Genomic DNA, 23976 nt, shown 5'->3' with positions numbered 1-23976 from the left:
ATCTATCTATCTCTATATCTATAGTCTATCTGTTTTCTGTCATGGAGGTTGAGTGTGTGACTGGACTTAAAGTGAACATAAACAGTACAAAATAGTGAGTTTCACTTACCTGGGGTTTCTACCAGCCCCGCAGCCGTCCTGTGCCTGCACCAGTCCTCCACGAGCCTCCATTTCCCCCCCCCCACCACCACTGTTTTAGTTTTGATTCTGCGGACTGATCAGTCGGTGGCCCACTGCGCCTCTGTGGCCCTGGTCGCATGCATTCTCTTACGTGTTCACATTGGTGAGAGTGTCCTGCACAGTAAGAGAAAAGCTCCCACTGCCCTTGCGCAGGCCGCTCTCGCTGACGTGAACAAATATGAGGTCGTGCAGGCACAGTGGGCCGAAACTAAACAGCGGGGAACGGAGGCTCGTTGAGCACTGGCGGGGGACTGGTAGAAGCCCCAGGTAAGTGAAACTTTTTTTTTTTGTACGGTTTAGGTTCACTGTAAAGAGAAACTCCGACCAAGCATTGTATTTTATCCCAATCAGTAGCGGATACCCCCTTTTACATGAGAAATCTATTCCTTTTCACAAACAGAGCATCAGGGGGTGTTTACAGCTGTTTCCAACTGCCAAAAAAGCATGCAGCAGCTACATCACCTGCCAACAGTAAAAATGTCATCATGTAATGTCAGAATGTAAATCAGGGATTTAAAAGATTTTACAATGGGCAAACACTGACAATAATTTATACATAATTTATTGTAAAAATGAAGCACTTTTATTACATTATTTTCACTGGAGTTCCTCTTTAAAGTGCCCCCTAATGGTACAGTATTTAGAGAGTTGCCCAAGCGATCACATGAATGCTGTCATAATACATTGATTATTTTACCATTCACAAACCAATCTGTCCTTACTATCCATCATAACCGATTATAAAAACAGTTTTTGCTAATCATTCAATCAGTTTGCCAGTGCAATTGAATGTATCTGATCAATTTATCTGATCACTCTTTGCTGAAAATTACAGTTAGTGGGCACCTTTAGATGTAGGAAAACATTTACAAATGTATGCAGTAGATTTTAAATTTTGTGCCCAGATTCTTTAATTTTGTTTTTTTTGTGAGAATATGTTGTTTTCAATGTGTTTGTTTTAATTTGGTGAGTTCTATAGGTCGAAGTAAAAGATCCATGTCCATCAAGTTCAACCACACACAACTTCAGTTGTTTTGTCTTGGAGGAAGGCAAAACAACCCATCAGGAGACTGTGGCTAATTATACCTCACAGGGAGGACAACATTCTTTACTGACCCCACATGGCGGTTGCATGAATTTCCTAGATTAATACTTTACACAGTGTTCTTCAGTAGAGCTGTTCAAGCAGATGCTACTGTTTCCGTCTTACATGCAAATTGAATGCAGCTTTTGTATGCAGCTGGATGATCATTGTAAGACATATGTTTAGTCCGTATTCTGAAAACAAAATAACATTATTGGTTTTGATACTGCTGTAGTTTGATTATACCATAGGTGAGCATCTTGTGAATGATAAATCGCTGCACAACCATGCAGGCTTGGGTGAAAAGAGTCCTTGTTTTGTTTTGTGATAGAAGGGAGGGTTGAGAGTAGCCGATAACTTTAATAAATGCAAAGTAGTTATGAACTGTATACCTTTTATAAATTGCTATTTCTCCTAAGCAGTGTATGGGTTAGAGCACACAGCCTTTTAGACTCCAAGCTGGGATTAATACTATCCAATTTCCTTTTAGCAAAGTAAGGTCTTTAAAGGGACACTTAAGCCAGGAATAAAAAATCAGTTTTACTTTCCTGTTGCTTGTTCCAGCCCCTCTAGTCATCCCGTTCCCTCGCAGTCACTCATGGAGCCTCTAGTCCCCTGTCGCCAGCTAGTTTTGTTTTTGCTGACAGGCCGGGCCACGCGTATTTTTTATTTGCGTTCCCGTCTGCAATAGTGTCCTGCACCTGTGCAGGACGCTATTGAGGACGGAAACCTGAAGGATACACGTGGCCAGGCAGGCACAGACAGCCCGCTGACACGAAACTAGCAGGCGGCAGGGACCAGAGGCTGTATGAGTGACTGCAAGGGCACATGACGGCTGGAGGGGGCTGGTAGAAGCCCCAGGCAAGTAAAACTGATCTTTTTTTTATTTCTGGCTTAAATGTCCCTTTAAATTGCTACCAACTTCTTCTTGTCAGTGCCTCTTCATGTGGTCACGTGGGATTATTCTGCCATGTATTGATTCTTGAAAATTTAGACTGTCATCACTGTTCGTCCTTCTTTGAGAGTCATGTGGGTACACATTTGATGTGGCCACTAGTATTCGTGCAGTGGCAGGCACATTTGGCCAATGAAAGAGATATTCCCTCTAAGCGCTTTGCTTCCATACATTGTTCATCTCTATTCCAAAATCAGGTTAAGTGTTTATTAACTTGTATTGGTTTTCTAGAAGTTGCTTGTGTATGCAATGGTATTTTATGCTTATCCATGAAGTCTACACATTTGTGATTCTGTGGCCCAAAACCTGTTTAAAGACAACCTGAAGTAAGAGGTATATGGAGGCTGACATTTATTTTCAACAATATTTTCAGTGAACAATGCAAGTAGCCTTGCTGTCCTGCTGATCCTCGGTCTCTAACTCTCTGCTAACACTTTTAACCATAGACCCTAAACAAGCATGACTGACTGCATGCTTGTTTCAGGTGTGTGATTCAGACACAACTGATGCATGAAAGATCAGGACTGCCAGGTAACTGGCTTTGCTATAAAGGATATACATGTAGCAGTCTCCATATCACTCTCACTTCAGGTGCCACAGTATTGTAGTCATGGGTTTAGACTGCCAGTGTACATATGTTAACTTAAGTAAATATCCTTTACACATTTGTTGTCTTGACTATTTAAAGGACAGGTCCGAGGTTAAAAAATAAATATATACTTACCTTCCTTCAGTCCCTGGCAGCCTATCTGTCCCTCGCTGCAGCTCCGCTCCAGCCAGTATCCCGGGGTCTCCTCCGTTGCAGATGCAAACTTCGCTAGCTCGGCATCTCCTGTGAGGCCGTGCAGCCATGCCACTTGCGAACGCGCTTCCACATCCTGGAGCGTAGCGTTCTGTGCAGGCTCAGAACGCTCACGGCTACGGGAGCATGACTGTGAGCAGCGCAGAGGGCATTTGCAGTGGAGGGGACCCCAGGACACCGGCTGGGAGTGAAGCTGTGGTGAGGCAAAGATAGGCTGCCAGGGGCTGGACGAAGCCCTGGGTAAGTAGATCCCTTTTTTTTTTTTTAAAACCTGGGATGTGCTTTTCAGTCTTGGCATTCACTTTTAATTCATCAGTGTTTAAAAGTCACACCATCCTCATACATTATACCCTGCTAGCCCCTGGTGATCAAATATGGAGCTTTTAAATAGATGTTTTATTATGCCTACTGTTCTTTGAAGATTCAAGGTATTAGAGTGCCATGTGATACAGCACCATTTGGCATGTCTCAGCCTTACTCTTTTTTCTTTTGTTGTGTCATTTCTTTGAAACACGTGCAAAAACATTCCTTAACATCATAAATGACATTTATTTTATGTCCTGCTTGGGCCGCCACGTTTGTGCTGGCTTATTGGCTTTCTTTTGTGTATGCCACTTTTTTGTTAGAAGTGAAATGTGCAGTCCAAGGTCATACATTACAGATAGATGGTAATGACTTCTACCAACTGGGATCATGTAGACAAGCTGCAGGTCTTGCAATGGGAATTCCTGCTTTGCTGTACAGCACACAAATCATATGGGGAGCTCCAGGAATTCAGAAGACAAAACTGAATTACATAAATATGTGTTTGAAGCTGGCATTGTGTCCAGCTTGACAGGTTCACACACATGATTTGCTGCAGCTTTCATTCATATCCATAGTTAAAAGCAGGCGAACATGCCGAGAATGCGTTGCCTCATTGACTGGCACTTCAGATGCCAACCAAAGATCAACATAAGGGAAACTTCTCAGTCATAACCCTTAAAAGTGGACTTGTGACTGTGCTAACACTACAAATAATACAAGAAATCAATTTTAAAATGCTTTAAGGTGTATTTTAAAATCAAAGCGAACAAATGTAATGTTACATTTTCATGGTTTATATGTACTACTAGTAGACCTAAGCCTGTTAATATAACAGGCTCTAGGTCTGTCTCACACCCCCCCCTCCCCTCCTGCCCCTGTGCCCGCTGCATGTCATCACGCATGCCCGCCGCGCTCTGGCCCTGTCCTCCTCCTGTCCCAACAGCTGTCCGTGGTGCACATGCGCAGTAGCGCAAACGCACGGACACAGGGACAGGGGACACAGAGACATTTGAGGATTATTATATAGGATAAGCGTTCTTATTACAAAAAAATGTCTGACTTCAAGGTATTCCCCACATTAAGCTGAATTCCTGATTTTTAAAATGTACTTTTATTTACATCCTCATCCCGACCTCAACAAACCCAGTGACAGTAGGTGGTACACTGTCTTGCATAGGCCAGGTTTCTGTCTCTCTTGGGAGGCCACACCCCATCCCACAAGGCTCTGCAAAAGTTTATGGGCATTTTATCACTAAGAGCCAGTCTTGCAATGGAAGCGGGAACTGCTTCCTTGATTATTTCTTGATTCTGCATTCTGCACATAACATATTTCAACCCTATGTAGTCAGTAGGTAAAATACACACACACACACACACACACACACACACACACACACACACACACACACACACACACACACACACACACACACACACACACACACACACACACACACACACACACACACACACACACACACACACACACACACACACACACACACACACACACACACACACACACACACACACACACACACACACACACACACACACACACACACACACACACACACACACACACACTGCAGAATTATTAGGCAAGTGGTATTTTTGAGGAATAATTTTATTATTGAACAACCATGTTCTCAATGGACCCAAAAAAACTCACCAATATCAAAGCTGAATATTTGTGGAAGTAGTTTTTAGTTTGTTTTTAGTTTTAGCTATTTTAGGGGGATATATGTGTGTGCAGGTGACTATTACTGTGCATAATTATTAGGCAACTTAACAAAAAACAAATATATACCCATTTCAATTATTTATTTTTACCAGTGAAACCAATATAACATCTCAACATTCACAAATATACATATACATACTGACATTTAAAAACAAAACAAAACAAATCAGTGACCAATATAGCCACCTTTCTTTGCAAGGACACTTAAGTCTGCCATCCATGGATTCTGTCAGTGTTTTGATCTGTTCACCATCAACATTGCGTGCAGCAGCAACCACAGCCTCCCAGACACTGTTCAGAGAGGTGTACTGGTTTCCCTCCTTGTAAATCTCACATTTTATGATGGACCGCGGGTTCTCAATGGGGTTCAGATCAGGTGAACAAGGAGGCCATGTCATTAGTTTTTCTTCTTTTACACCCTTTCTTGCCAGCCACGCTGTGGAGTACTTGGACACGTGTGATGGAGCATTGTCCTGCATGAAAATCATGTTTTTTCTTGAAGGATGCAGACTTCTTCCTGTACCACTGCTTGAAGAAAGTGTCTTCCAGAAACTGGCAGTAGGACTGGGAGTTGAGCTTGACTCCATCCTCAACCCGAAAAGGCCCCACAAGCTCATCTTTGATGATACCAGCCCAAACCAGTACTCCACCTCCACCTTGCTGGCATCTGAGTCAGACTGGAGCTCTCTGCCCTTTACCAATCCAGCCACGGGCCCATCCATCTGGCCCGTCAAGACTCACTCTCATTTCATCAGTCCATAAAACCTTAGAAAAATCAGTCTTGAGATATTTCTTGGCCCATTCTTGACGTTTCAGCTTGTGTGTCTTGTTCAGTGGTGGTCGTCTTTCAGCCTTTCTTACCTTGGCCATGTCTCTGAGTATTGCACACCTTGTGCTTTTGGACACTCCAGTGATGTTGCAGCTCTGAAATATGTCCAAACTGGTTGCAAGTGGCATCTTGGCGGCTGCACGCTTGACTTTTCTCCGTTCATGGGCAGTTATTTTGCGCCTTGGTTTTTCCACATGCTTCTTGCGACCCTGTTGACTATTTTGAATGAAACGCTTGATTGTTCGATGATCACGCTTCAGAAGCTTAGCAATTTTAAAGGGAACAAGAGACGCCGGAATCCTAAAAAGAAATTTTTTTTTTTATACATACCTGGGGCTTCTTCCAGCCCCATAAGCCTGCATCGCTTCCACGCCGCCATCCTCCGCTTCCTGGATCGCCGGTACCGGGTCTCGTCACTTCTGGTGGACGCGGCCAAATGTCCGCTTGAGCAGGGGCTCCCTCCATAGCCTTACGCGCGTGGCTGTGCAGTATGCAGCTGCACGCGTACGGGTATGCCGGGAGCCCCTGTGATGCGGACAATTGTCCGTGTGCTGCCGCCGACTGACCGAAACTACAGGACCCGGTACCGCCGGATACAGGAAGCGGAGGAGGGCGGCGTAGGAGCGTTCCGTGCGTATGGGGCTGGAGGAAGCCCCAGGTATGTATAAAATCTTCTTTCTGAGGCCTCTGGTTCCCTTTAAGAGTGCCGCATCCCTTTGCAAGATATCTCACTATTTTTGACTCTTCTGAGCCTGTCAAGTCCTTCTTTTGACCCATTTTGCCAAAGGAAAGGAAGTTGCCTAATTATGCACACCTGATATAGGGTGTTGATGTCATTAGACCACACCCCTTCTCATTACAGAGATGCACATCACCTAATATGCTTAATTGGTGGTAGGCTTTCTAGCCTATACAGCTTGGAGTAAGACAACATGCATAAAGAGGATGATGTGGTCAAAATACTCATTTGCCTAATAATTCTGCACTCCCTGTGCCTCTCTCTCTCTCTCTCTCTCTCTCTCTCTCTCTCTCTCTCTCTCTCTCTCTCTCTCTCTCTCTCTCTCTCTCTCTCACTTTCAAAGAGGCCAAATTGTTGGTGCTCGTACGGCAGGCGCTACTGTAACAGAAACAGACAAATATTTCAAAGCGTTTGAAGTGGAGCAGAGTCGGGACAAGGTCTTCCAGCACCCAAGGCTGAGACACCAAAGTGCGCCCCCCATCTCTCCCACCCCAGCCGTCACACACTGATTGCTATTAGACTAAGAGGCGCCCCTTTCCTAATGCAGAGTATGCGCAGCAGAAGCAATTGCATGTCTCGCCTATTCCATGGCGGCTCCGGGCCAATCAGCGGCGTCCTCTCTCCCTTAATTTCTCCTTCCTCCCAGCAGCTTCACTAGTAGCGTCGCGTAATAACGCAATCAAAAAGAGACCCCGCAACTCCTTCTGATTGCGTCATTACACGACTCTACTAGTGGAGCCACCGGGAGGAAGGAGGAATGAAGGGAGAGAGGACGCCACTGATTGGCCCGGAGCCGCCATGAAATAGGTGAGACTTGTAATAGCTTGCTTGCTGCGTGACATTGCGGCGGACGTTCGGGTCGGCGGGTCGTTCGTAAGTCGGGCGTTCATAACCCGGGGACTACCCGTAAGAGGTCTATTTCCGCCGCCATCGTCTCTAAAAGAACTGGATGGTTTTCACTGAAGAATGGGCTAAAATTCCTTTGGAAACAATTCACAATTTGTATAAATCAATACCTCTGAGAATTGAGGGTTATTTTCAAGGTGTTAACATTATTTTATCCAACCCCTGTATCTTACTTCAGAGTAAGAGGCATTGTACAAGGCCATCAAAAATAATGATAATAATAAAAATGTCATGCCATGATTATTCCAGTAGTCCAGTTCCTGCTTGCAGTTGTGATTGTGTGGCAGTCAAATCTTGCAGCTGACATTAAATATCCATGGGTGACTTAAACTAGGAAACTTACTATCCCTCTAAAATTCAAAAGGGAAATCATCAAAGTGTGTTAGAAACAGATTCAGACCTTCCTGCGGCGTTCATCAGGTAATCAGTACTATGTGCCATTTCTCTGGCTCCAAGAAGATGCGATCTATGTGAAACACACTAGGGTATGTATCGTACCTACACTGCTTCATAGCATTCAAGAAATTATTGCTGCTCTTAAGATTCCAACTTAAAAACTGCATATTTCTCCCTTGATTTTAAGATTTCTATGGGTCTTCATAAACGTAGGTCTGCTTTCTCAGTGCTCCAGTCATTTCTTAGGTAATAGAGATAATCTTGACTTAAATATATTGACCTCTTGTTTACTTCACTTTTAGATTCTTGAATACGGTGACAAGATTAATCGTGCATACACATTTCAAGATAATGCCTTCACCTCATTTGGAAGTGTCTTCCTTAGTGGTGAATGTTTTATAAAATGGCAATAAATAAATAAGTACCTACTGCTTTGTTTTCCTCCTGAAGTACCATAACCTGCAGGAAATGACGCCTTACTTTATGTATATGTGTGCCAGCAGGGTCACCGCTCTCCTGTTTTTTTTCACTGTGGTCACCGCTGATCTGAGGACTGAAGTATTGCCACTGCACAGGACAGTGCAACACCTGCAAGGCCTGAGGGTATCTGGAGTCCGTGGGCCTCAGGCGGAGCAGGTGAAGGTGTTGGGCCCCTTGGGAGACACAGGCTGACACACGGTTCAGGCGGTGTCATGGGTTGTCTGGCCCTGCCTGGATAAATGAGATTTAGGGCCCTTTTTCACTACTAGCTTTTTGCGATCGGATTTCGATCACTAGGAGATCACGAAGCGCTATGTGCAGTTAAATCGAAACTGCGGGGAGCGTTTCCATTAGTGTGATCAGTTTGCAATGGGATTTTCCCCTGAGGACAATCGTAGTGCTGAGGTTACGGTGCGTTTAAGCTCCTATACTTAGTATAGGAGCTCAGTTGTGGTGGTAGAAATTAGGAAGGCAGTCGATTGCATAGCAGGGGAAAAGAGGCCTTAGTCATCTATTATTATTGCAAGAAAAGTATTGAAATTCTGTGGCTGATCTGTGGGACGGCCTACTATATAATGCACAGTTTGTGATTGGCAGAATAATTTTAGGTTCTTTTGTTAGCTATTCTTTTGACTAATACAGAGTAAAAATGTTTCCTGCATGCTCTATTGCTTAATGATTTTTATGTATTAGGAAAAACTTGTTAATCTATTTCGCAAGCATTTATAGATTGCCTTGCCTTGGAATTATGGACAATGAGATGAAAAGGTCTGAAATAGGACATGATTGAAACAGCTGATTGAGATTGTGTTACAGAAATGAGGCATCGCAGGGCTGAAAACATGCATTAGAGCATGCCTGTTAATGAAAACATTAGAGGCAGGAACGCTTTCTGTGTCCGTGTTTACATAACGGTATTGCTTTAGAAGTTTAGTCAGTCATGTGTGTTCTAAGAACAGTCTATAAGATCAGTGCTCAAACATAGGCACTCTCAGGCATTTTGTATCTCATAAATTTTCTGTTGATTCTTTCAAAGAACATGCTGAAGGAATATCGCAGTTGTGAAGAGGGAGGTGTAGTTTGAGTGGCTTATATGAAGCAGCACTCTATGCTTTTTCTGTATATTTTTGGTTAAGCAGATACCTTTAGTCAAAACTAAATGGAATGAATAATCAGCAGTTGTAAACAAGTGTTGAGTTCCTGAACACCGCTGTTGAAAATAAGGAACCATGCCATACCATCTTTATTCCTTTTTGGGGGATATTTGTTGACTGGGCTTTCTTTTCCGTTAAGGCCATGTTCACAGTGGCCATTGTGTACCCTGTGAGCAAAAATACAACAGACCAGGATCTTGTTCTACTTAAATAACATATGTATTTTACCGCCCACATTTTGATTTCAGTGAATTTTATATAGTAAATAAAGAAAAACCTGTTCCATGCATTTTCCATCTTTACTGCTGATGTAATTTCCTCCCTTACACCTCTGCCTGAAATTTATATATGCAGAACTGCACTTTTAAGCAATTTTGTAAACACATGTGAGCAGAACATAGATCTGATTTCAGCAGCTTCGGCTGAGGGGTGAAGTGATTTATCTTTTATTTTCCTTCTGCGTCTCCTGTCACTCTGAACTGCCCTCAGCCAATCTGCAAGGAGCAGGAATATGGGAGAAGATAACACAGCTTTTTTTTTTGTTTAGCTTCCCCTTCCCAGCAATGTATGAATCTAGCCAGGCTGACTGAGTTAAGATTAATTACAGCAGACACATTTATGACTACATTGGAATGCTTGCAATGCAGGGTCAGGATGTAGACTACATAATAAATACAGAGCAGTGGTCAATAGAAATTTGATTTTATGGCTGACAATCCTGCTTTAAAGAGAACCCGAGGTGGGTTTGAAGAATATTATCTGCATACAGAGGCTGGATCTGCCTATACAGCCCTGCCTCTGTTGCTATCCCAACCCCCCCTAAGGTCCCCCTGCACTCTGCAATCCCTCATAAATCACAGCCAGCGCTGCTGACAAGCAGCTTGTCAGGGTGGGCTGTGTTTATCTCTATAGTGTCAGTCTGCTGCTCTCCCCGCCTCCTGCAGAACTCCGGTCCCCGCCTGCGTCCCTTCCCTCCCTGCTGATTGGAGGGAAGGGATGGGGGCAGGGACCGGAGCTATGCAGGAGGCGGGGGAGCAGCCAAGACTGACACTACAGATGTAAACACAGCCTGCACAGCGAGGCTGTGATTTATGAGGGATTGCAGAGTGCAGGGGGACCTTAGGGGGGTTTGGGATAGCAAAAGAGGCTGGGCTGTATAGGCAGATCCAGCCTCTGTATGCAGATAACATTCTTCAAACACACCTCGGGGTCTCTTTAAAGCGGCCATAAGCAGTGCAGGTAAAATGCAATGACCAGGAAAAGGCTTATTTTTTTTTTTTTTTTTAAACCCTCTAGATCAGTGTTCCTCAATCCTGTCCTCAAGGCCCACCAACAGTACATGTTTTGTGGAAATCCGCAGAGGTAGTTAATGAGCTCTGCTGAGACATGAATTACAGTACCTCACCTGTGCAGGTTTGTGGTTTTTTTTTTGCAAAACGTACTGTTGGTGGACCTTGAGGACAGGGTTGGGGAACTCTGCTCTAGATAGCTTTCCTTGCTTTTCTATCAAGCTCAGGAAAAGAGGAAGTGCTTCAGAGTTTGAATGTTGGGAAGAAGCAATTCAAGCAGAATGCTGTGATCACATGCCCTTTCTAAAATGCTGTTGTGGAGTACAACCTTATTCTCGCTATGCAACACAGGAAAACAGCACCTGTGTTAATCTTCACAGTACCGTAGTTCCGATGTCTGCGATGTCCTAGTGTGTCACACATCAGTTGCTGAAATGCTTACAGCAATGTGTATAGTGGGAACAAGGCCTACTACAATGCTAGCTCTTTCCAAAGCTTGGCTTCACAGATGAGAAACCAAGAAAAATCACTAAAATCAAGTATTTATCTACTTATATATGTTTTGGTTTTTTTTTCTGAGATAGTATGGCTGACTCCTCTTTAAAGAAAAAAAAAAGGTTTATATATAAAAATCCAGGGAACGGGACTAGCATTTTAAGGGTGTAATATTATTATTTAGTGCTGACATCTTCCATAGCAAGTAAATTTAGTCTTGTCATTCATTGTCCCTCAGAGGGGCTCACAGTCTAATCGTTACCATAGTCATATGTCCATCATAGTTTAGAGGTAAGCCAATAACATATCTGTGTGTTTTAGGAATTTATCCTTACATGCACAGTTCAGTTCTACGTGGCCATGCCAACTGTTTTTCAACATGGAAAATGGATCTGTACCTATACAAAACAAGTTATTAAATTATAAATTGTCTGGAAAAATTGCACAACATACAGTGGCATGTGAAAGTTTGGGCCTCCTTGTTAATCGTCATGATTTTCCTGTATAAAACGTTAGTTGTTACGATAAAAAATGTCAGTTAAATATATCCTATAGGAGACACACCGTTATATATTTGAGAAGTAAAATGAAGCTTATTGGACTTACAGAAAGTGTGCAATAATTGTTTATAGAAAATTAGACAGGTGAATAAATTTGTCATTTTGATTCCAAAACCATTAGAACGAATTATTGGAACTCAAATTGGCTTGGTAAGCTGAGTGACCCCTGACCTATATACATAGATGAATCCAATTATGAGAGAGAGTATTTAAGGGGGATAATTGTAAGTTTCCCTCCTCTTTTAATTTTCTCTAAAGAGTAGCAATATGGAGGGTCTCAAAACAACTCTCAAATGACCTGAAGACAAAGATTGTTCACCATCATGGTTTAAGGGAATGATACAGAAACCTCTCTCAGAGATTTCAGCTGTTTCCACAGTTAAGAACATATTGAGGAAATGGAAGACCATAGGCTCAGTCCAAGCTAAGGCTTGAAATGGCAGACGAAGAAAAATCTCGTATAAACAGAAGCGACGAATGGTGAGAACAGTCAGTCAACCCACAGACAAGCACCAATGACCTACAACTTGCTGCAGATGGTCACTGTGCATTGTTCAACCATTTGGTGCACTTTACACAGGGAGATGCTGTATGCAAATGTGATGCAGAGCAGCGTTCTCCCCAGAATTTTTTTCCAGCCCGGTGGCATGAAATAGTAGCCGGGTGGCATGAAAAAGTAGCCAGGTGGGGCAAGTTGAGCGAATGCAGGGCCGGTGCTTCTGTGTGCAACTCTGCTTACAGAATAGGAGGAGGGGAGCCAATGACAGCCGGGTGCTCACCATAACTAGCCAGGTGGAGCACCAGGCTAAAAGAGCCTGGGAAGAACACTGCAGAGGAAGCCGACTGCACAAACAGAGCTGCTTGAGGTATGCTAAAGCACATTTGGACAAGCCAACTTCATTTTGGAATAAGGTGCTGTTGACTGATGAAACTAAAATTATTTGGGCATAAAAATGGGCGTTATGCATGGAGGAAAAAGAACACAGCGTTCCAAGAAAAACACCTGCTACCTACAGTAAAATATGGTGGTGGTCCATCCTGTTGGGGGGCTATGTGGCCAGTGCAGGGACTGGAAATCTTGTCAAAGTTGAGGGACGCATAGATTCCACTCAGCAGATTCTGGAGACCAATGTCCAGGAATTGGTGGCAAAGCTGAAGCTGCGCCGGGGCTGGATCTTTCAACAAGACAACGACCCTAAACACTGCTCAAAATCCACTAAGGCATTCACGCAGAGGAACAAGTACAACATTCTGGAATGGCCATCTCAGTCCCCAGATCTGAATATAATTGAAAATCTGTGGTGCAAGTTAGTTGCCCATGCTCGGAAGCCAATTAAACCTGAATGAACTAGAGCTGTTTTGTAAAGAGGAATGGTCCAAAATACCCTCAACCAGAATCCAGACCCTGATTGGAACCTACAGGAAGCGTTTAGAGGCTGTAATTTCTGCAAAAGGAGGATCTGGCAGCACGGTAGCATAGTGGTTAGCGCTCTCGCCTTGCAAGCGCTGGGTCCCCGGTTCGAATCACAGCCAGGTAAACATCTGCAAGGAGTTTGTATGTTCTCCCCGTGTCTGCGTGGGTTTCCTCCGGGCATTCCGGTTTCCTCCCACACCCCAAAAACATACAGATAATTGAATTGGCTTCCCCCCCAATAAATTGGCCCTAGACCATACATGCACTACACCATTGTTTCTCAACATTTTATTGGTATGTACCCCTTTTAAAACCCTGTACTCACCAAGTACCCCCTAGCATAGTAAACATTATCACAAGTACCCCTTGACATATATATATATATATATATATATATATTTAATCTTAGTACATGATAATTGGTACTAAACAATTTCCAAGCATTTACTATTGTTTTTAATTAGCTAAAATACTAATTTGATGGTGTTTAAATAAGATTTATCATTTTCTAAAACTCTAAATTAGTTATTCTTGGTTAAGTATATCAAGCCCAAGTACCCCCTGGAACCATCAGAAGTACCCCCTGGGGTTCGCGTACCACACGTTGAGAACCTAGGCACTACACGATACATACATATGACTATGGTAGGGGCTAGATTGTGAGCCCCTCTGAGGGACAGTTAGTCACAAGACAATATAATCTGTACAGCGCTGCATAATATGTCGACGCTATCTAAATACTTAAATAAAAAATAAAATCTACTAAATATTTAATTTCTTTTTTGTGGTGCCCAAATTTATACACCTGCCTAATTTTTTGTAAACACTTACTGCACACTTTCTGTAAATCCAATAAACTTAATTTCCCTTCTCAAATATCACTGTGTGTCTCCTATATGATATATTTAACTGACATTTTTATCGTAACAGCCAACAATTTATACAGGAAAATCATGACTATTAACAAGGTTGCCCAAACGTTCACATCCCACTTCACATCCCACTGTAAATCGTATAATCGTATGCTTTTAAATACATACCTAACACGTTCTGCAGATTTTATAGATGACCCCAGATGACCCCAATCAATGCACCTTATTAACTGACACTAAGTGGAGCTCAAGCTAATGTATCTACCACATTATAGCATAATGGGACCTGAGTTTGGAGGGAAAGCAGTTACCCTGCAAGTATGCACAGATTCTGATAACATGCAAATTTTATTCAGGACAGTAATTTTAAGTTGAATGCAATTTGTTTGAAATTTGAGTCCATTGTGGAATTTGCACCTCATACACCATCTTTACCAGTATGTTTTGGAGGCGAGGGAGGTCACCAAAGATTCTAGCACTGCAAAGCAAGAGTGCTAACCCCTTCACCATCATGCGGTATAGATACAATCTTCCAGTTCTATGTCCAGAATTCAAATGCTTCTAATGTATTACTTTAATTTTCTCTTTATGTAATACACAACCTGACTATTAGACCTCCACCCTGAATTTTGCAAAGCTCCAGTGTTTCATTAACGAAACAGGTGCCACCCTCTGTCCTCAATCCAGTATGTTTGTTGTGTGCATGTTTCACCATTTATAAATGGACACTTCAATATGCAGTATCTCCTCTATCTTTCATTGCATCATTTTCGATCCTGCCATTACAAGGAAGAGGCATTGGAAGAACTCCTAGCTTTCTAATCGTAGTGCTGTCTACATTGTGTCTCTTATCTCCTGCATATTTATAAAAGTTAATTGTATGTCAAATAAGCCAGAGTGTATTTACTTTCTGTCCCTTTCATACACGGTTGCAGAGGGAGGTGAATTGGATGGTTTGTTGTGATTTTATTTTTTTCTCCAGAACCTCATGTTTATAGCTTTTGAACAGAAAGTTGTCTAGCTTTGTTTATTTTTATTTGACACCTTGTTTGTTTATTCTTAAAACCAATTTCTCTAGATTGTGTAACAGGAGCTCAAGGCCCACCTAGTGAGAGTTCATTGTGAAATGGTTCAAAACAAATTCTACACTCCATTTACATTGTTATATGTTAAGTGTTTATCTAGCTGTGAGTCATTTTGCAGTGTTACATTTGGTGGGAATTCAGCTTTTAAAACTACTCGGGTATGATGTCCAAGCTGTGTACTGGTGGGGCTGATAGTTGGACAACAGTGGAGAACAAAGGTGATCCAGCAGCGCTAGGCTGGAGTTTTGAAAGTTTCTGCTTGCTAGGTGCCCAAAATCAGGAAGCCTCACCTGGGTCTTATTAAGTAACCAGAATTGCTGCAAAGTTAGGAAAACATAGTTTTCTTTATTGCCGTTGTATGAATTTATACTTAAGAATTCTAGAAAAGCCTGGTAGGATTTATAAAAAGCTCTTACTGTAGCCTTTCAGTCACACAAATAGAGTTCTACTGTCATGTAGCTAAGGTTTGCAGACTTCAGGCATTCACAAACAAAACAAAAATCTAAGTTTTCCGTTTCAGTTGCGTTCTCAATTCCTCTTCATGCTTCTCTAAGCCCTGTAAATGTGTTCCACTATATCATGAAGAACCTACAGATAAATGTTCCTCTGCCAGACCCAATTCAGTTAACCATTTTAACAGATGTGGACACAGTCTGGGCCAAATATGCACCATCCATTGGTCACTATTAGGGATGATCAATGATATGCAACATTTTCTGAGTTGATGCAAATTTGCAAATTGATGCAAATTTTCATGCAAATATATGCAGCTTGAAAATGGACCAATCAATTTAAACCTGGGTTTAGAAAACTAGTTAGGCTGCAAAACATAATATACATGCAACTTACACCTACAGAAGAACTGTAACACAGTTAGTGGTTATATACGTTTACTTATTGTACTTTTAAGCACTCTGGGATAGTTCCTAACCACAGCAGCACCAGGCAGTCACAAAACTTGGCAATCCTCCCACCTTTGCTAGCCAGGGTCCGCTTCATCCAATATGTAAGAGAATGGGGCCTTGCATTCATATTCTTGTAGTGCACCACATCATGCTATTGTAAATCGGTGGTAAAATAGTGAATTTAGTAAGGTGGCATTGGGATAATGGTGCTGAATAGTGATTGTCTGAGGACTTAGGGCTGGTTTCCACTTCTCTATTGATCAGCAAAGCGCTGCAGCTAATGTATCCCTATGGGATCTTTCTCACTGCAGCATTTGCAATTTGAATGGGAATCACATTGCAAATCACGGCAAAATCACAGTTGCGATCAGCGTGTGAACCAGCCCTTGGGCAGCTTGAAAATGGACCAGCCGAATGAAGCAGAAGTGGGATTTCATTGGTCTGTTTATAAGCTGCAAATATTTGCATAGTCCTGCATCAGCTAGGAATTATTTGTATCTCATTGAGCATTCCTAATGCTGAGCAATATGACATATCTTGTACCATCTAATGTGTGAATGGGCCCTTATTCTGAATCTTCCAAACGTGACCTTAGCCTTCAAATTCATCTGAACTCTGCAGTATAAAGATTTATTTGTTGTATTTAATTATTTTTAAAATATTAAATGAAGTTTAATCTTTGCTAGAATATCTGGATATAAATGCTTTTAGAGAATATATATTTAAGCTTATGTGATGTGTTTATTTTTTTACTTTAGCTTATATTTTGGCTAACCATATTGTTTTTTGTCTTTTTATTTCAGATATTTCTGAAATCGAGCCCAATGTATTTCTTCGTCCTTTCTTGGAAGTTATTCGTTCAGAAGATACCACGGGTCCCATTACTGGACTTGCTCTGACATCCGTGAACAAGTTTCTCTCTTATGCACTAATAGGTAAGAGTCTGCCTATCAGGGCTGTGGACTCGGAGTTGAGGAGTCGGAGCAATTTTGGGTACCTGGAGTCGGTGGTTTAAATAAACTGAGGAGTCGGATGGTTTTTGAACCAGATCCCTAGCGTTTGTAAAAAGTCGAGGAGTTTGAGTCGGAGCCATTTTTGGTACCTGGAGTCGGTGGTTTTATAAAATTAGGAGTCGGATGATTTTTGTACTGACACAGCCCTGCTGCCTATACCATCTAAGGGTAGCCTAAATATGCCCATGCTGTCAGTTCATGCTTTTTCTGTCAACCTCAGTTTCTCAAAGTATATGAGATGCTGAGTCCTAAATTTTGCACATTACCGTGTCTTTTTCTACAACCGCTATCGCCTATCTTATCTAAAGAAGTAGTATTAATGAAAAGTAGAACTACTAATTATTCTATAAATGTATAGCTTGAAACCCGTACCCTGCAGCTCCTTCAGTTTTGAAATACTTGTTTCAGAAAAATGTGTGACCCAAATGCAATTGGGTTTTTTTAGAACCACTTTCTTACTGTGAAACCTACATCAATCCATCACTCTAGTTTTATATTGTGCTCGTCAAGATGATAACTGTTCCCAAGCCAAGATTGCTCCTTAAATGCAGGCACTTCAAGGTGACTAAATATCTTAGAGACATCTGCAGCGCATACATGTAATTAAGGCACCAGGAAATTTGGGCACAGGGAAAAGATGAAAAATGGCTCACCCTGCCCCTGCAAAAGTCCTAGCGGCGTTAATTATTTCCTCTTCCGGCTATAGCTGGCGGCTGAATTCGACTGTTTTTATCATAATTTGGACACCCACATTACTGACTGAGCATTGCAACAGCCACAATTCACATAACAGCCTATAGTGGCGCCCAAATTTCCAGCACTGTTTTTGCATGACTTGCCTGCAGCATGGTCAAAGGTTTTGAGAGGAGCACTCCATGTTTTGTTTTTCTCCTTGGTTCTGGAGGTACAGCATACCTGCCAGTCACCAACAGCAGGAGCACGAGTCACATGACCATCATGCACATCAGTAAAATCAGTAAGATATTTAAGGTCTTGAAGAAACCTGAAGGAAGATCCAAGCTAATGAAACGCATCAGATTTTTGGGGGTTATCACTTTTTTTTTTTTTTTTAATCAAAGCAAGGAATCTGTAGTTGACAGCAGCTCCACTTTTCTGTTCTCCTAGCGTCCACCTCTGTCCTAGGGGCAATAATAATCATGTGTGATAACATCTGGTTGTCCATTCAGGGCTACCAAGCCAGTATTTAAAAAATGGTGTACAACATTGCAGGGACATATTCGCAATGTTGTTCATGTCAACTATGCTGCAGACCAACTCTACAGCAGCCTCTGGGCATGCACTCTCCTAAGTGCTCATATGCTGGTGGAAACTTCAAAAACCTCCTCAAGTCTTTCCTTGCTTGAATCACATATTTGTAGGCTTAGCAAAATTTTCTAAAATGAAGAACTTTATCATCGGTTACTTAGGGCTCATTCTTCCCATCTGCCTTTCAGTATCACGTGACTAGGGTTTGTGAGGGTTGGCCAGTGAGAACAGCTTAGGGAGGAAGAGGTGGGGCCTAATTTTTGACCCAGGCTTGAGTGCCTCTCCATAAAGAGTTGGACAAAGGTTGTCTTTAAAACCGTGCAGAGTGTTGTGCTTTAGTTTTTTGTTTGAGTTCTTATTATGGACTGCTATTATTACTGTTGTTTGTGGTATTTATAGGAAACATTCATTAGGATACTTGAGATGGTAGTAGAAATTCATGCATTCTTGCTTAAAAGGTCTTCGATAGTAGCAAAGAAAGCCATTTGGCTGTTGGCAGTTGTAAAATCTTCCTTTTGCACCTTTTACAACTGAATCAGGATTTTTGTGCAGTTGTGTGAGTGCTTTGTATTTCATGACATGCCAAGCTGACACAGTGGTTATTGCTTGTTTTTCTAGATCCGGTCCACGATGGCACTGCTGAAGGAATTGAAAACATGGCAGATGCAGTTACACATGCCCGTTTTGTTGGCACAGACCCAGCAAGCGATGAGGTTGTGCTGATGAAAATCCTGCAGGTAACTCGAGAGAGAGAAGGGACCACATCCTCTGTCCTCATCCATGGGGCAATTAGATGAATTGCTTAAGCTCCTTGTATCCTGTTACACAGAGACACGGACCATGTTTTGACTCTGCCTGAGCTTTGTGCCTAATGTTATTTTTAAACAGGGGGCTCATGTACCTGAAGTAAAAGCTTTTTCAAATAAAAGATAATTAAACGTTTCAATTAATTGATTTCAGGCATTCGTCAAGCTGTATTAGGAAGTGTCCTCTAAGGGGTTGGGTGGGGAAACAGCAGTGTAAAGGATGCTCAACTTCATCAGTGTAATTGAAAGAGGAGGAAGCACAAGCTATCTGTTTACTATGAGGAACATGTTGACCTCTCTAATCAGAAAATAATGGCTAAGCCCTAAATCCACTCTCCCTATTCGCTCTGTGACTGCAGCTCTCTGCTTCTGTTTAGTATGAAGCTTTTAGAAGTTATGGATAGGGAAAGAATGCAAAACTGAGATAAAGTGGAAGCCTCAGTGAATATTCCTATAATCTTTCGCTTTACATACAACATGTTTACATTACTGTGTGAGTTCACGTTAGTATTTTTTTTCTTTTTTTAAGGTTCTGCGCACACTGCTCCTAACACCTGTCGGAGCTCACCTGACCAATGAGTCCGTCTGTGAAATCATGCAATCGTGCTTCCGCATATGCTTTGAGATGAGACTGAGTGGTGAGTTTGTATGAAATACACAGTATGTGAATTGGATGTTTCATTCTGCTTACTGAGAAACGTGTTCCAGTATAATGTCATAACTAGTCTGACTTTATGTTCCCACATGTTTTTCTGAGATTGAATGTCTTTGGCCTGTAATGTCCATGTTAAAGCGGACCTAAACTAAGAACTTCCTGCTCTAAAAGCAAGCAACAGCATAACCTTTAAAGAAAAACATTTTTGTTACAGCTGATGTGTTTACTGCCTGCTTTCATGGAAGCAGACCTATTGTTAACATCCTGTGTTTACCAATCAGCTCTCTGCTGTGGCAGTCAGCTGACACAGCTGGGGATCAAATTACTACTTGTGCTTAGTCACAGATGAGGAGCAATTAGACAGGCAAAACTTTCTATATACATACAAGGTGCATTTCTCTGTTTTCCTTCTGTCCTGTACAAGAGTTCAGGTCCGCTTTAATCTTCTATTTTTAGGAAACTGTAAAGCTTGTAAAGAGAAACGCCAGTGGCCTAGATTAAGAAACGTCCATTTGCATTTTTAGCTCACCTCTTATAAAGTTCACTTTAAAATATTTATAAATGAAATTGCGTTCATCATCATTCTATCCCCACTGCACTCATAACAAAAGGGCTTTTGGTATGTCTTGTGCATATGTTTGTATGTTGTTTCCTGTTCCAACTGCTTAGAGCAGGCTTTCTCAACCAGGGTTCCCTGAGTACTCTGCAGGGGTTACTTGGCATTTTCCCCCATCATGGGGGGGGGGGGGGGGGAGTATAATAGAGCACATTATAATAGACTCTATAGAGGGTTTGATAAAAAGCACTAAATTTGGTGTCAGAATAACAATGAACCTGTTATTAAAAAGCACTAGGATAAGGAGACAGTATGAGGGGCAGTGTAATTGGGGGGGGGGGGGGGGGTAGTGAAATAAACAGCCTCACCTACTTTTAAAGACCATGTCTCCTGCAAAATAAATGCAGGGGTTCCTCCCTAAAAAATTGTTTTGCATAAGTTCCTTGAGATCCAAAAGTTATTTGCAGTGTTCCTCCAGTGTCAAAAGGTTGAGAAAGGCTGGCTTAGACTATAGTCTCATGATTCCCAGTAATGATTGTTAGCTGCTAATACCCTGCTGAAAGCACTGAGTCTTTATGACCATTTGTAAGCCCTGCAGGCCATCAGGTTACAATGAAAGCAATAGAATTACAAAAAATTACAAGCTCTGACAGGTAAAATTACAGCAATGTCTTCCGTTAACCTCACCCTTTTTGACAGGAGTTCCTTGTCTTAACCACCTCTTTCAGTAACTTTTGGTTACACTCAAGTGATGTGAAAAGATGAAAGTGGTCGTGTATATTTTGTCTAGAGCAGAAAGGACAAACCGTGCGCACACTGAAATATAGGTAGAGGGTAGAGACAATGCCCTAATGGAAAGGTCTCACCTAGTATGAAGGCTTTATAGTCTTTATCCATGTGTGCCATAGGGTGCTTCCTGCTTTCTCATAGCTTGAGGAAGTGCCCAGCGGAACACGTGGCTAAATAAGAACCATTTAAAACAGAATCTACTTATTGAGGCTAACACTGTTTTCTGCTAGCTAACTAAATGCACAGCCGCCTTCAAGCTCGTTCTGTTAAATACACAATGTGTGAATTCCCCCTCTCCCCCCCCCCCCCCCCCCCCAAAAAAAAAAAAGTGTCTTGGTTGGCTTTGTGCTGCAATGAGTGCTTAAAATTGCCTTTCTGCCCAAATGTAAAAAAAAAATTATAGGAGGAATCTGATGAGCCTAGTCAAGTGATCTGCAAACTTGGCAGCCACAGTCATTATTAATAAAACCGAATGCATTGTGGGGCTTTTAGTTCCTTAACAGTTGGAGAGCCAGGTTTGCAGATCCCTGGCCTAGTCAATGCCTGCCTTCCTAAATCTTGGGGATTCCAATGCTGTGATCTCTCTGCTAGTGCCTAGCTGTATTTCTGCACACGTGGTTTTATGGGCCGCTTTCTTTTATCCAGCTGAATTCTTTATAATGCATAAAGAAGAATCATACAGACATACCGGTAGTTGTAGTACCTCACCATGAAAACCCCTGTGAGATGACATAAGCTGTACCATGATTTAACTCTCAACCATCTAGCAGAGAGTGAACTGCCAGTTTTGTGTGGTTCTATAATTGATTAATCTTACATTTATTTTTTTTGTACAGAACACTTGGCATAGTGTAATATTGTACAGCTTTCAGTTGTTTATATATTTAAGACCAATTCAGTCAAATATGCTGAAGTACCTTCATTTATTAAATTGAATTGTTTTAGTACACGCTTTTTGTGGCATCACATTATCCATATGTTCAATTCGTATCTAAAGGTTTTCAAAAAAGTTTGATTGCTGTATGGTTTCTGTCATTGTGGGGACTTTTCTAAAACTGAGATGTGAATTGCTACTAGCCCGAGTGTCTGTTGTGTGTAATCAGCTCCACAGCACCATCTAATGTTCCGCTGCTTGGAACTCTGCAGGTCTAGGGGTGAGAACTGGGCCTGGTTTTAATAAATTTGCTGTAATCCTCTGTAAACAAGGAATGGAGGGGAGACCGCTTGCTGAAGCCTCTTGATAATATCACACCACGTAATGACACCTGTGTTATTTGTTTTTGACTTCGCAGAGTTATTGAGAAAATCTGCAGAGCATACTCTTGTCGACATGGTGCAGCTGCTCTTCTCAAGGTAAACCCTCTTGTGTTTATCTGTGCCTTGCTGACACGGCCCCCTGAGGACTGACATATTCTACACTTATTTGGGGTCCACAGGGCAGGATGTGATGGCCGTCATCTTTCTTTTCTAGAGAGTGGACAAGAAAATAAAATGATAGGACCCTGGGTCTGTGCTGCAAGTCTCAACTTCATTGCTAATGTCTAAAGATCAAGAGTCACTTATCTCCGTTACTTTTCTAAAACCTGATTTTAAAACCATTCATTAATGATACTTTGAAAGACCCCTTCATGGACATCATTGGCAAGATCCCCTGACCAATTATGCAGATGAATTGTGCGATGGATATTGCGTCTATAAGGATGGTTCAGAAGCTGGGAACTGCTTGTTTCTTTACATGCAGGTTGCATGCACTGAATCCTGTCTGCAGCCTTAAGGTGGGTACACACATCAGATAAGTCTTTGGAAAATGAAAGATCACAGACCAATTTTACCCCCTTTCATGTAGTATGAGAGCATACTCTACACAGTCTATTCTATTGAGCTGAACTCCCCATCAGATAAAAATATTTGCAAGATGCTGTACACAAAGATGCTGTACACATGCAAAAGATCAGTATCTGCAAAAGATCCGTTCCTGCAAAATGCATTCATAGTCTGATATCTACAGATCTCATACACACCTTGTTTAACAGACATGCATCTGCAGATCAGACAATCATCTGCAGATCCAAAGATCCATCCTGGTGGATCTGATCTGCAGATGATTGTCCATTAAACAAGGTGTGTATGAGATCTGCAGATATCATAGACTATGAATGCATTTTGCAGGAACAGATCTTTTGCAGATACTGATCTGTTGAATGTGTACAGCATTTTGCAAAGATGGGGTAAAATTGGTCTGTGATCTTTCATTTTCCAAAGACTTTTATCTGATGTGTGTACCCACTTTTAGCCTCTGCATGCTGTGCACATGGCTCTGGAACATAAATAGTGGCGTACTTACAGGTCACAGAGATGATCCTTGCTAGTGCTCGCTAGCAAGCATATTTTTAAACTTTTGGCCTAAACTAAAATCCATAGAAATTAACAATCAGAAACAAACTTGATTAGCACTTCTAGTACTTGCAGTGTGGTCGAGAGTCCTTTTTTTTTGGGTTGTTGTTGTTGTTGTTGTTGTTGTTTTGTTGAAGAGATGGGCAGGCCCATTTTTCACTGGGACAGGGATTGAGGGACTTGATGAAGACTGTAATGCTAATTTTAAAAGCTATACCTTGAAGTAGGATCTCATATTTTAGTACTGGTCTTCTGGTTGAACTCGATGGACATATTTCTTCTTTTTCAACCCAAATAAATAT

General features: G+C 41.9%; 1 protein-coding gene across 10 annotated transcripts in view; it reads left to right on the top strand.

Annotated features, from left to right (window-relative positions):
* GBF1 (golgi brefeldin A resistant guanine nucleotide exchange factor 1) overlaps nucleotides 1–23976 on the top strand; it is a 303641-nt gene that overhangs the window by 152700 nt on the left and 126965 nt on the right. For all 10 annotated transcript variants that reach the window (XM_068257939.1, XM_068257941.1, XM_068257940.1 and 7 more), the window contains exons 4-7: nucleotides 16999–17130; nucleotides 19093–19211; nucleotides 19810–19918; nucleotides 22573–22633. In XM_068257939.1, coding sequence (XP_068114040.1) covers nucleotides 16999–17130; nucleotides 19093–19211; nucleotides 19810–19918; nucleotides 22573–22633 — 421 coding nt within the window. The remainder of the gene's footprint in view (nucleotides 1–16998; nucleotides 17131–19092; nucleotides 19212–19809; nucleotides 19919–22572; nucleotides 22634–23976) is intronic.

This window comes from Hyperolius riggenbachi, chromosome 10, assembly GCF_040937935.1.
Source record: "Hyperolius riggenbachi isolate aHypRig1 chromosome 10, aHypRig1.pri, whole genome shotgun sequence".
NCBI classification, from domain to species: domain Eukaryota; kingdom Metazoa; phylum Chordata; class Amphibia; order Anura; family Hyperoliidae; genus Hyperolius; species Hyperolius riggenbachi.
Note: the sequence above shows the minus strand (reverse complement) of the source record. Positions and strands in the feature narration are given on the sequence as shown.